The 12,308-nt window shown below is 40.8% G+C and overlaps 1 protein-coding gene across 2 annotated transcripts in view; it reads right to left on the minus strand.

The window, feature by feature from the left end:
- aip (aryl hydrocarbon receptor interacting protein) overlaps positions 1–12,050 on the minus strand; it is a 72,557-nt gene extending 60,507 nt beyond the window's left edge. Inside the window, 1 exon segment of one of the 2 annotated variants that reach the window (NM_001102749.1) lies at positions 11,738–11,851. In NM_001102749.1, the coding sequence (NP_001096219.1) occupies positions 11,738–11,833 (96 nt within the window). In that variant the 5' untranslated portion in view covers positions 11,834–11,851. 2 annotated transcript variants of the gene reach the window in all.
- Between the last annotated feature and the right edge of the window lie 258 nt (positions 12,051–12,308).

The raw sequence follows: 12,308 nt of genomic DNA on the forward strand, positions 1-12,308 counted from the left end.
ACTAAGCTGGTAAAGGGTATGGAAAGTCTCCGTTATGAAGAAAGACTGGCCAAGTTGGGTCTGTTTACACTGGAGAAGAGGCGCTTAAGAGGTGACATTATAACTATGTATAAATATATAAGGGGATCATATAATAACCTTTCTAATGTTTTATTTACCAGTAGGTCCTTCCAACGGACACGAGGGCACCCACTCCATTTAGAAGAAGGGAGGTTCCATTTAAATATTCGGAAAGGATTTTTTACTGTGAGAGCTGTGAAGTTGTGGAATTCCCTCCCCGAATCAGTTGTACTGGCTGATACATTATATAGCTTTAAGAAGGGCTGGATGGATTCTTAGCAAGTGAGGGAATACAGGGTTATGGGAGATAGCTCTCAGTACAAGTGAGGGAATACAGGGTTATGAGAGATAGCTCTTAGATCCAGGGACTGGTCCGATTGCCATCTTGGAGTCAGGAAGGAATTTTTTCCCCTCTGCGGCAAATTAGAGAGGCTTCAGATGAGGTTTTTTTTGCCTTCCTCTGTAGTTAGGCAGGTTATATATAGGCATTATGGTTGAACGTGATGGATGTATGTCTTTTTTCAACACAACTTACTATGTTACTATGACACCGGGTCACAATTTCACATATCTGTAAGTTTCAGCTAATACCTAGCTATGGAACCATTATGATTGGATATGTGTGACTTTATTACCCCAAAAGGTTTAAATTTTGGGTAATTCCCTACCAAAAGAAGCAATTTGGATGAGTGGTGAAATGTTTTTAAAAAACTTTTGCTTTAGACTTAAAGGAGAAGGAAAGTCAAAATCTATTAACCACTCTATTAAATAGTACTACTATTGCTGTGTAAAAATGCTATATTTCTAGCTTGCCTAATGAAAGATTTACAGAGATACACTGCTACATTCTACATACTTGATTCAGTGAACGGCGCCACCATCTTTAACATGGCTTCTACGTTCACTGTGCCTCTCTCTCCTCAGCAACTGTCTGGAGCTGCATCCCCCTTGCCTCTCCCCCCTACCAGCACCGCCGCTCGTGTCCCCCTTGCCTCTCCCCCCTACCAGCACCGCGGCTCGGGTCCCCCTTGCCTCTCCCCCCTACCTGCACCGCTGCTTGTCCCCCTTGCCTCTCCCCCCTACCAGCACCGCGGCTCATGTCCCCCTTGCCTCTCCCCCCTACCAGCACCGCCACTTGTCCCCCTTGCCTCTCCCCCTACCAGCACCGCCGCTCGTGTCCCCCTTGCCTCTCCCCCCTACCAGCACCGCCGCTTGTCCCCCTTGACTCTCCCCCCTCCCAGCACCTGTGTCTCATGCTGCCGCTGCAGACGCTAGGGGAGCCTCCTGTTTCTGCGCATGCGCCGCCTACAATTCTAAGTCTCCGAGTCTGGGGATGAGCGATGCATTATGGGAATCTTCTCTACCCAGCTCAGCGTTTTTCCTTACTGTTTGGCTTCTGATCCTCTGAACGGGAGAAATATGGGGAGACTTAAGGGCACTATTGAGACAACTGAAGGTATGCCTGCATTTTGAGATTAACTCTTTACTAGCCTTTCCTTCTCCTTTAATTCTACTAGATTCTGTATATCATGAATGAATTGAAATCTTCATAGACATTGTTTTTTATGTTTTGGGTAGATCATTTTAAAACTCTTTTCTTTGCATGGTCAAGTAAATTTTTTGTGGACATTTTATAGTGGCCTGAAGTCAGTTTACATTCCTATTATGTGACAAGAAAGCCAGTATTTTGCAAGCAAGAATTGCATTTATTTTGAACGCTATCCATTTTAAGCGATATTTCAGCATTTGCTGTAAAAAATTTTAAGCCTGCCTGCGTAACAAAATGTTTCAATTTTTCAGTTGCCAGCAATAAATCCCTGCAACCATGACAAATTTCTCCAAAATGCCTTTCCACCAGCAACAAAGGGTATCGCCGGTGGAAAGGCCTACTTTCTTAAGAGTGCTGGCAGACCGGCATGTGCTCTTACCTTCAGTCCCACTGGTCCCAGATTTGGATTTCCTGTCGTACATTGGCACATGTCCAGACAGCCACCAGAGCAGTAGTGTTTGGTGCTATGTCTTGACATCAGCGACGCGCTGACATCACTTTGGCACAAAGTTAAATAGCACTGCATTGTTTTACTTGACCAAGATGGCTCTCAGTTTCCAGACACTTCTTAATCCTTGCTATTGATTGCTTTATTGGTTTTGACACCTTGCCCGGTTGACTCTTCACTGCCTGCCCTTGACCTTTTGCCTGACTGATATTGCCTCTGACTTGTCCCTTTGTACTGCGCTTCCAGTATTAATCTTGGCCGCATATAGAATCTGTCTTCTCCACAGCAGAAAGCTGAGGGCCCCAAAAGGGTTTCAGTGAAAACAGGAGTTGGGCTCTTCTATTACACCTAAAAGGTTGGAACTAGCAGTCTACAGGCTTCCTCATACTAATACTTATGTGCTAGAGAATTAACCCCAGAAGAGATAAGTTTTCTTGAACAGGGACTTTTTGCCCAAGAAAAGATTTTGACTTATTCGATACTGTCACTGAATCGGTTTGTAAGAAAATTACTTAAAGGACATGTCAACCCCAAAAATAATTGTTTGCCTAATAAAAGAAAACATAATTCTAAGCAACATTTTTTTATTTAAAATTTTCAGTGCTTTAAAAGTTATTTGTAAATGTAATTGCAGCATTTGCTAAACTCCTGTTTTTCTCTTTTGAAATGTTGCAAAGGTCAGTGTCCTTCAGCAAGACAGGTCTGTCAGTCTGCTGGCTTGTGCTACATTGTTTCAAATGTTAGATCCACCAGAGCAGAAAACAGAAAAGGACAGACACACGCACTGCTTTTAATAGCAGTTATTTATACAAATAACTCAAAAACCACTGCAAATTTGTAATGAATTTATATTGCAAAGTTGCTTAGAATTATGTTTTCTTTTATTAGGCAAAACAAAAATATTCTGGGCTGACATCCTTTAAGAAACTTTTTTTCAACACTGATAAGGTCCCTTTAGACAATAAGCATGAATCAAAGTTTTTACAGTCAGAGCTCTCTGCATTGAAAGATGTGTGTACACTTATTCAATTGCAAGATTAACAGAGGGAAACATATATTAACTGTGGTAGAGTTGGAGTTAATTCTAGAATTCAAAAGTTGAAGCCTACTTCCACTCTTAACATAATATTCATTTATAATATTAACGCAGGGCTGAGATCTTGATTCACGTTCAGTCACAACTAACACTAAGGGGCACACTTACTAAGCAATTATGAGATAGAGTCAGATTTTTTCTTACTTCTAGATAATTTCAAGATTTACAAGTGGGTTTTCACCAGAACTCAATTTTTTATATTATTATTCCCAGAAAAATTTAAGTTTTTGGAAAATAACTCCTATAATTTGTTAACGAAGTGGATTGTGGAAACGAATGTCTGTTATAACTAAAATTTTTCCAGTTTTAACAATTTGAGATTTTTGAATGTAAACTCAAAATTTCTGTTCGAACGATTCAAGCAGTATCATGACATTTTATAAATATAGGAATGATCGAGTTTAATTCGAATTTATACCATCTCGAGTTTATATGACTTTCAAGGCCAGGAAAAAAAAAGAATTTTAGTAAATGTGCCCCTTATAGTAATATCAAAGAAAGGGAGCAAGGTGCGTTTGTCCAGACACTATTTCTTCTCAGCACACCCCTCCCAATTCTGTATTAACAGAATTTGGCATTGGTTCTATCACCCAGCCCACAGCCACCCAACATCTGCCCCCCATGATTCACATCAACACAGGCGCTGATTTCACAATGCTCTGTTGATTAAACGTTACTGTGGTAACCAACATGATAATCACATGTGCAGTTATGTATATCGATATCAAAATCAAACAGATCAACTGTAAAAAGGTAAATATGTACAATTCATACAACCAAAATAAAGACTCCTGTGAATTAGTGATACATATATAAAGCATATATGGAGTTATATGATCATCTCAAACTAACCCCAAAACAAATTCCTTGTTTTCTCTTATGTAGTATTGAGTATTTATCAGGGCTGTGGAGTCGGAGTTGAGGAGTCGGAGGCAATTTTAGGTACCTGGAGTCGGAGTCGGCAAAAAATGAACCAACTCCAACTCCTACTAAATTTAAATGGGAATAAAAAAAAAAAAATAAAGCAAGTTTAAATGTCCCAATTCACAAACAGTCATAATTAATTACTTCTCTGCTATAAGAATAAAGCCCAATGCACGCAGTGCATAAACGAACACGTTGAGTGACCATGAAGCATGCTTTTCATTGACTGTATGCTTCACTAAATAGGACGTAACGCACAGTTAAGGTGCGGCAGCTCCACTTCGTCGTGTTCCTCTGTTACAGGGAACACAATGCCCATTGTGTACCTAGCCTAAAGGTGGCCATACACGCACCGATATTATCGTACGAAACCTCGTTTCGTACGATAATCGGTGCGTGTATGGCATGTCAGCGAGCCGACCGATATCGCAGGAAGCTGCTGAAATCGGTCGGCTCGCCGATCGGCCAAGTTAGAAAATTTTGATCGGGCGCCATAGAAGGCGCCTGACCAAAATTCTCCCTTCAGAGCTGAATCGGCAGAAGGAGGTAGAAATCCTATTGTTTCTACCTCCTTACCTGCCGATTCAGCCCTGAATGGTGTGTGGCGGATCTGACGATGTTTCGTGCGACCGACGGTCGTACGAAACATCGTGAGATCGCCACGTGTATGGCCAGCTTAACTCTCACTGATAACTGATTAAGTAAAAAAAATTTGCAGGACTAGAAATACTTGTATACGTGAAGGGAATGGTTAGTCAATAGTTTAAAGGAACAGTAACACCAAAAAATGAAAGTGTATAAAAGTAACTAAAATATAATGTACTGCTGCCCTGCACTGGTAAAAGTTGTGTGTTTACTTCAGAAAATCTAGTATAATTTATATAAATAAGCTGCTGTGTAGTATGGGGGCAGCCATTCAAAGGAGAAAAGGCACAGGCACATAGCAGATAACAGATAAAACACTATTGTATTCTACAGAACTTGTTTGTTGTCTGCTATGTCTGGAATGGCTGCCCCCGGGGCTACACAGCGGGGGTATTTATATAAACTATAGTAGGGTTTCTGTAGCAAACACCCCAGCTGTACCAGTGCAGGAATGGCTGCCCCCGGGGCTACACAGCGGGATATTTATATAAACTATAGTAGGGTTTCTATAGCAAACACCCCAGCTGTACCAGTGCAGGAATGGCTGCCCCCGGGGCTACACAGCGGGGTATTTCTATAAACTATAGTAGGGTTTCTGTAGCAAACACCCCAGCTGTACCAGTGCAGGAATGGCTTCCCCGGGGCTACACAGCAGGGTATTTATATAAATTATAGTAGTTTTACTGTAGCAAACACACCAGTTTTACCAGTGCAGGGCAACAGTGCATTATATTTTTATTACTTTAAAGCTCTTTTATTTTTTTGTGTTACTGTTCCTTTAAGACTGAAGCTTTAAAACATTTAAAAAACTGCTGTAATTCAGCTGTAATGTTAGCTTAAACTTTAAACATGACTATGGGATTCTAGGGAAATCATTAGGAGTGGGAGTATAGATAAAATTGTCTATCAGTTTATTATCAGTTCAGTTGTGTTTTAAGTGCCCCTTCCCCCCTGCCCCTTCCTGGATGTATAAAATACATTAGCATATTAAAAACAGAGGAGTCGGAGTCGTGGAGTCGGAAGTATCACAAACTGAGGAGTCGGAGAATGTATCTATGTTTACAGGGTAACCCTTTTGCAATAAAAAACAACAAAAGTGGTATAAAGGTGATACCTTTATTGGCTAACTAAGATAACCATAGCAAGCTTTCAGAACATTTTAGTTCCTTTTTCAAGCTGATTACAATGAAGCTGTGGTGCTCTCTGATATATATACAACATTCAGCTCATAGATCAAATAACCAGAAAAAAAGAATATCTGTGTGGAAGGTGTTAACAAAGTCATATAAACTTACTGAAGTGAATGGAATTCCATGTGATTAACTGGCCCAGTGTCACATGTTGGTATTTCTGGCTGGGTGCAGGCAGTTCTTAATCTATATAATTTGCCATAAATCCAAGGCCCAGGTTCAGTCCCTTCTCCAGAGAGTTGAAAGTTTTCATTAATTTATACTCCCAAACCTTCCTTTCATTCTCTGTTTTAAAGTTTCCCTTAAGGACCAAGATTCTTAAATCGTTTATGGAGTGGTGAGGGCTGTTAAAATGGTTTCCTACTGGTGTGTCCAGTTTTTAATTTGTTATGGTAAAGCGGTGGTGTGTATTACTCTTTCTCAGGCTTAGGCCAGTCTCTCCTATATACAGCCCTCCTGTTGGGCATCTAGTGCACTGTATTAAATACACCACGTTGGAGGAAGAACAGTTGTATTGGCCATGGATGCTGTATTCCTCTAATGCAGAGGTCGGCAACCCGCGGCTCGTTTTGGCCTTAGGTGCGGCTCCGGTCAGGCTGGTGACTATCATCTTCCGCGGCGAGCAGCGCACCTGAAAAGCCAGTGAAAGACTAGTGACTACTAGTCTTTCAGTGGCTTTTCAGGCGCTGCTCTCCGTGGAGGATGATGTGTGTGCTGCCGCTGGCCGGCAGCCTATCAGAGAGGCCGCCGGACCGCGATGACGTCATCGCGCCGCCAGACTGCCGCTGCGCTGAAGAGGAGGACCGGGCTGAAGCCAGACTGCAGGAGGACCGGGCTGAAGAAAGGCGCGTGATTCGCTCTCAGGAGGTAAGTCACAGAGCCTGGACTCTGGCACATTATACTGGGGCTGGACTCTGGCACATTATAGGGGGGCCTGGACTCTGGCACATTATAGGGGGGCCTGGACTCTGGCACATTATAGGGGGGCCTGGACTCTGGCACATTATAGGGGGGCCTGGACTCTGGCACATTATAGGGGGGCCTGGACTCTGGCACATTATAGGGGGGCCTGGACTCTGGCACATTATAGGGGGGCCTGGACTCTGGCACATTATAGGGGGGCCTGGACTCTGGCACATTATAGGGGGGCCTGGACTCTGGCACATTTTTTTTTTTGCGGCTCCAAGTTTTTTTTTCTTTTCGAAAACGGCTCCAAGTGGCTCTTTATGTCTTAAAGGTTGCAGACCCCTGCATAATGTGTCCGGAATCTGTATTTTGTCTGAATTACAGACGTGTGGGCAGGTTTTGCATTGTTTTTTGCCACAGGGATAGGTTCCATTTTTGTTGGGTTGTATTAAGGCACTTCTTGTTATTAGTTTTTTTAGGTTTGCGGGCTGCCTGAATGCCAGAAGTGGTAGGGTCTGGGAATATGTTTTGGAGCCTCTCATCCTTATGGAGTGTGCACTGTAGATCTTTAGCTATTTTTCTGAGGGTCTTTAGTTGGGGATTGTATGTGACTACTAGAGGAACTCTATTTGTTTCTGTTTTTTGTTTATATTGCAGAAGTTGACTTCTGGGAATTCTGGTGGCTGTATAGATGTTTTGATCCACAATCCTTGGGTTGTAGCCCCTGTTAATGAAGTCTGCTTTAAGTGTGTTTAGGTGGTGGTCCCTTTCAGTAGTGTCAGAACATACCCGATTATATCGTAGAGCCTGGCTGTAGATGATGGAGTGTTTGGTGTGGTCAGGGTGAAAGCTATCATGCATTAGATAAGATGGTTTATCCGTTGGCTTTCGATAAATGGTGGTTTGTAAACTATTCTCCCTGATAAGAATGGTTGTATCTAAAAAGTGAATGTGAGTATGGGAGTAGTCCAGCTTTAAATTGATCGTTGGGTGAAAGTCATGAAATTGTTTGTGAAATTGAATGAGTTCTTGTTCAGTACCGGTCCAGATTATGAATATGTCATCTATATAGCGGAGGTACGTCAGAGGCTTGGTGTTACAGGTAGAGAGAAAGGCCTCTTCTAGTTTTGCCATGAAAAGATTGGCATATTGGGGTGCAAAGCTTGTACCCATACTGGTTCCCATCTTCTGTAGATATATTTCCTGCCCGAATAGGAAGTGATTGTGTGTCAAGGTGAACTCAATTAGTTGTGTAACTGCATGAGATGGTAGGCCCTCCTTTACCAGAAATTCTTTGCAGGCGGCTATACCATCTGTATGTGGAATGTTTGTATAGAGTGATTCCACATCCATTGTTGCCAACAAGGTGCCTATACCTGCAAGTTTGTTAAGCAGATCAGTCGTGCCCTGTAAATAGCTTGGTGTACCCCTTACAACAGGTTTCAAGATCTGCTCGACCCAGCCTGATATGCCCTCCGTCAGAGTGCCAATCCCAGATACTATAGGCCGTCCAGGGTTACCTTTCTTTGTGTATTTTGGGAAGCATATGGAAAGTTCCCATTTTGGGAGTCTCTACCGACTCCACAGCCCTGATGCATAGTCTGTGGTATGTACTAAACCCAAAATGAAAATAGCGCATGAGGATTTCTCGCCTGCCAGCTCAGCTTTGCATACAGAGCCCCCTGTCAGCGTATTATGTGCCATAAGACCAAACTATACAGAGAACCCCAAAAAAACATATCGTTTTGGAAAGTACACATTCTGATGAATTCAAAATAGGTAAAGTTATTTTTGTACACCAAAGTTACACACAGCAAAGCTATGCTAAAAACAGATTAGGAATACTAATACAGGGATAAAAATGCAATAAAACCATAAAAATTGTGCAAATCGATGAAACAACAAAATAAGTCACACAACAGGGTAATTAGTGGTCAGAATATCTGATCCAATAGTCACGCTGTCAAAATAAAAAATTTTTTAGGGAAATGAAACTAAAAAAGTGGTAAAATGAAAAAAAAAAATAAGTGTGTATGTACCTATGTAAAAGTTGTGTGACAGTGTGTAAGTGTGTATATAAAAGTGTGCAAAATGAAAAAAAAAAATGTATCTCATACGGCGTATGAGATACGTTGTTGGCAGATAAAGCCTTTTACTGCCACAACGTATCCCATACGTCGTTGGCAGTAAAAAGGTTGAAAGATTGAAAAAAAACAAAAACTTCAAAACTCAAATATCTTCAGTTGAAAATATGGCTTGACTTTGACTAGCACAACTCCCATTTGACATCTATAGAAACTTCCAAGCTTTTATATGGTGAATTTTTACATTCAAGTTTTCAGGTTTTTTACACTTTTTTTTGCAAAAAAACTTTGTGGAAAAAAAAAAAATCAAACTTGATGTTTATAAATCTCCCCCTCCCAAAACAAGCATATGTCTCTTCTGACTTAGTACCAGAACAAAGCTTTTAAAAACTACTATTTACTACATTACATGTTAAATTGCAGTTAAAATAGTCCTCAATGCTTTTATATTTCACTGTAAAGGGAATAAATTGATAAAATTACATTTTTAATCTTATTAAACCATTACAGATATTGCCCATCCCCTGCAAGTTGCCTTCCACACAAAACACATTTGAGAATTAAAGGAGAAGGAAAGGCTAAGTCACTTGGGGGTACCAAAATGTAGGCACCCCCAAGTGACTTAAATCGCTTACCTTTTACCCCGGGCTGGTGACCCTGTTATGAGAAAAGAGCACCAGCCCGTGGTACCTTGAGCGAGCGATTCCTTCCTCCTCTTTCTTCTGCAGGCGAAATCCCTGGGCTGGCGCATGCGCAGTAGAGTGAAAAGCTGCACATGTGCAAGCGTTGCAAAACAGGAAGAAGGAAGCGCTCGCAGCAACCCCAGGCTCTCCTAACAGGGGCACCAGCCCGGGGTAAAAGGTAAGCGATTTAAGTCACTTGGGGGTGCCTAACATTTTGGTACCCCCAAGTGACTTAGACTTTCCTTCTCCTTTAAAAGGTCAAAATTCACCCTGAATGACTAGAATCAGGCAGATGCAACAGAGGACACAAGCAGTATCATATAGTGACTGGTGATTACCCACTAGCAGAGAGAGTAAGGACCCAAAGCCGTAGAGGAAGGTAGCCGAGAATGTGGTGAAGAGAGGTCTATAAATTAAGGCCACATCTGAAGATGGAGGGTGGAAGCAATGAACTGCATATGCACCTCAAAAGAGAATGATTACAAAAAAGGAAAGGAAATGTGAGTCTGAATAAAGGTAGATGGGTAGATGTATAAAAGGTTTTAATTATTAAAGAAACATAGTTAAGTTCGTATGAAGCAGGGGTTAGGATTTTTATAGAAATGTACAGCAAGTACAACCCTAATTTCTAAAAAAGTTGGGACACTAAAATATAAATAAAATGTTAATGCAAGAATTTTCAAATCAATTAAATCCTATTATATAGTACCGAGACAACATATCAAATGTTGAAACTGAGAAATGTTATTGTTTTCTAAAAAATCTAATTTTTAATTTGCCAGGAACATGTTTCAAAAAAGTTGGACAGGGGCAACAAACTACTGGAAAAGTTGTTTAAAGGAACAGTAACACCAAAAAAATGAAAGAGCTTTAAAGTAATAAAAATATAATGCACTGTTGCCCTGCACTGGTAAAACTGGTGTGTTTGCTACAGTAACACTACTATAATTTATATAATAAGCTGCTGTGTAGCCACGGGGGCAGCCATTCAAGCTGGAAAAAAGGAGAAAAGGCACAGGTTACATAGCAGATAACAGATAAGTTCTGTAGAAAACAATAGTGTTTTATCTGTTATCTGCTATGTGCCTGTGCCTTTTCTCCTTTGAATGGCTGCCTCCATGGCTACATTGCAGCTTATTTATATAAATTATAGTAGACTTTCTGAAGTAAACACACAACTTTTACCAGTGCAGGGCAGCAGCACATTATATTTTAGTTACTTTTATACACTTTCATTTTTTGGTGTTACTGTTCCTTTAATGTTAGAAACAGCATCCCAGAGAGGCTTGGCCTCTAAGAAGTGAAGCTGTCAACTCCTGAAGCTTATTTTATGGGGAATCCTGCAACACACAAAGATTTTTGCCGATGCCTGGAAGTGATGCCACATGCGCATATTCCATACTCTTGAAGCCATTAAATTATACCTGTGCATGCAAAATTGCTTACTATGATGTCACCAAAACGCTTACTGCACGTGTCCAAACTATAGTGAAATTTTGGGAGAATGTAATTGGTTGATGGGAGACTAGGGGAGAGAAGCCAAAATGGCATAACTTGCATAAAAAAAAAAAAACAGGGCGGAGGGGGGGGGGGGTTGACAGCTCTGGTAAGGGACAAGGCCAAAAACCAATGATGTTCATGATCTCCAGGCTCTCAGGTGGCACTACATTAGAAATAGACTTAATTCTGTAACAGTAATCACTGCATGGGATCAGGCATACAGACAATCCCCACTTGTAGCGTAAAAACCACTAAGGAAGGCAGGAACCCACCTATTCCTTTATAGGTTTTTCATGCCCTTTGCATATTAAAAAGAAATACTTATTTTAGAAGTAGAACAATAATCTGTCAGGATTACTCCATAACATATACAATCTATAAATATCAAGTTGGTACCCTATGATAAACATTGCACGTAAAAATGTTATTTCTAAAACACTGCCAGAAAAAAAACCTCAAACTCCATAATGACAATAAATATATGCTACAAATATAAAGGGAATTAAAAAAACACCCTTTAGCTCTTAAGAAATACTATAATATTTAATTTTTGCGGAACTACGTCACAGGAAGTATTACAACAGTAAAACGATCGGAAGCATCGCATGCGATCAATCACTTATTACGTCTGATTTTTCAGATATATGCTTACTTTTGTACCATCTCTAAAGTCGGATAAAGTACCGCTTCCAGCTGTCGTTACTCGTTTTCTAATTCCTTTGCCAACACCCGAAACCTCGCTCGCCATCTTCTACGGAAACTGCCGTTTAACACTGCACATGCGCACCAGGAAAGATGGTGCTTAATTTGCTCCGCAGCCCGTTCTCTGTATGGTAGGTTGCGCAAGCGCAATAGACAGGCGTTGTTATGGAACTGTGTTTCTAGTAATATAGCTATTTTAAGTTATGAAACCTTTGCGTAACGTGCGTACACACTTATTGCTAATGGTTAGAAAGGTGCAGTAGAAGACGATGGTTACTGGCAATAACGGTATATGCTAAATTGGCGTTGTAAAAACAAGGCGCCACAAATAAGAATTAGGGTTGCCACGTGTTCCTGAAAAAAAAAATCCTTCCTTTTTATCTGTTTGTAACTTTGTCTAACTATTAACTGTCATGGTCAATTAGCATGTATGTAGATCCTTTATTTTAATGCTTGAAGTCAAACAATTCGACTACACACATATATTTATTCGTACATTTCCCTAGCATGTATCCATTCTT

The sequence above is a fragment of the Xenopus tropicalis genome, chromosome 7 (assembly GCF_000004195.4).
Source record: "Xenopus tropicalis strain Nigerian chromosome 7, UCB_Xtro_10.0, whole genome shotgun sequence".
NCBI classification, from domain to species: domain Eukaryota; kingdom Metazoa; phylum Chordata; class Amphibia; order Anura; family Pipidae; genus Xenopus; species Xenopus tropicalis.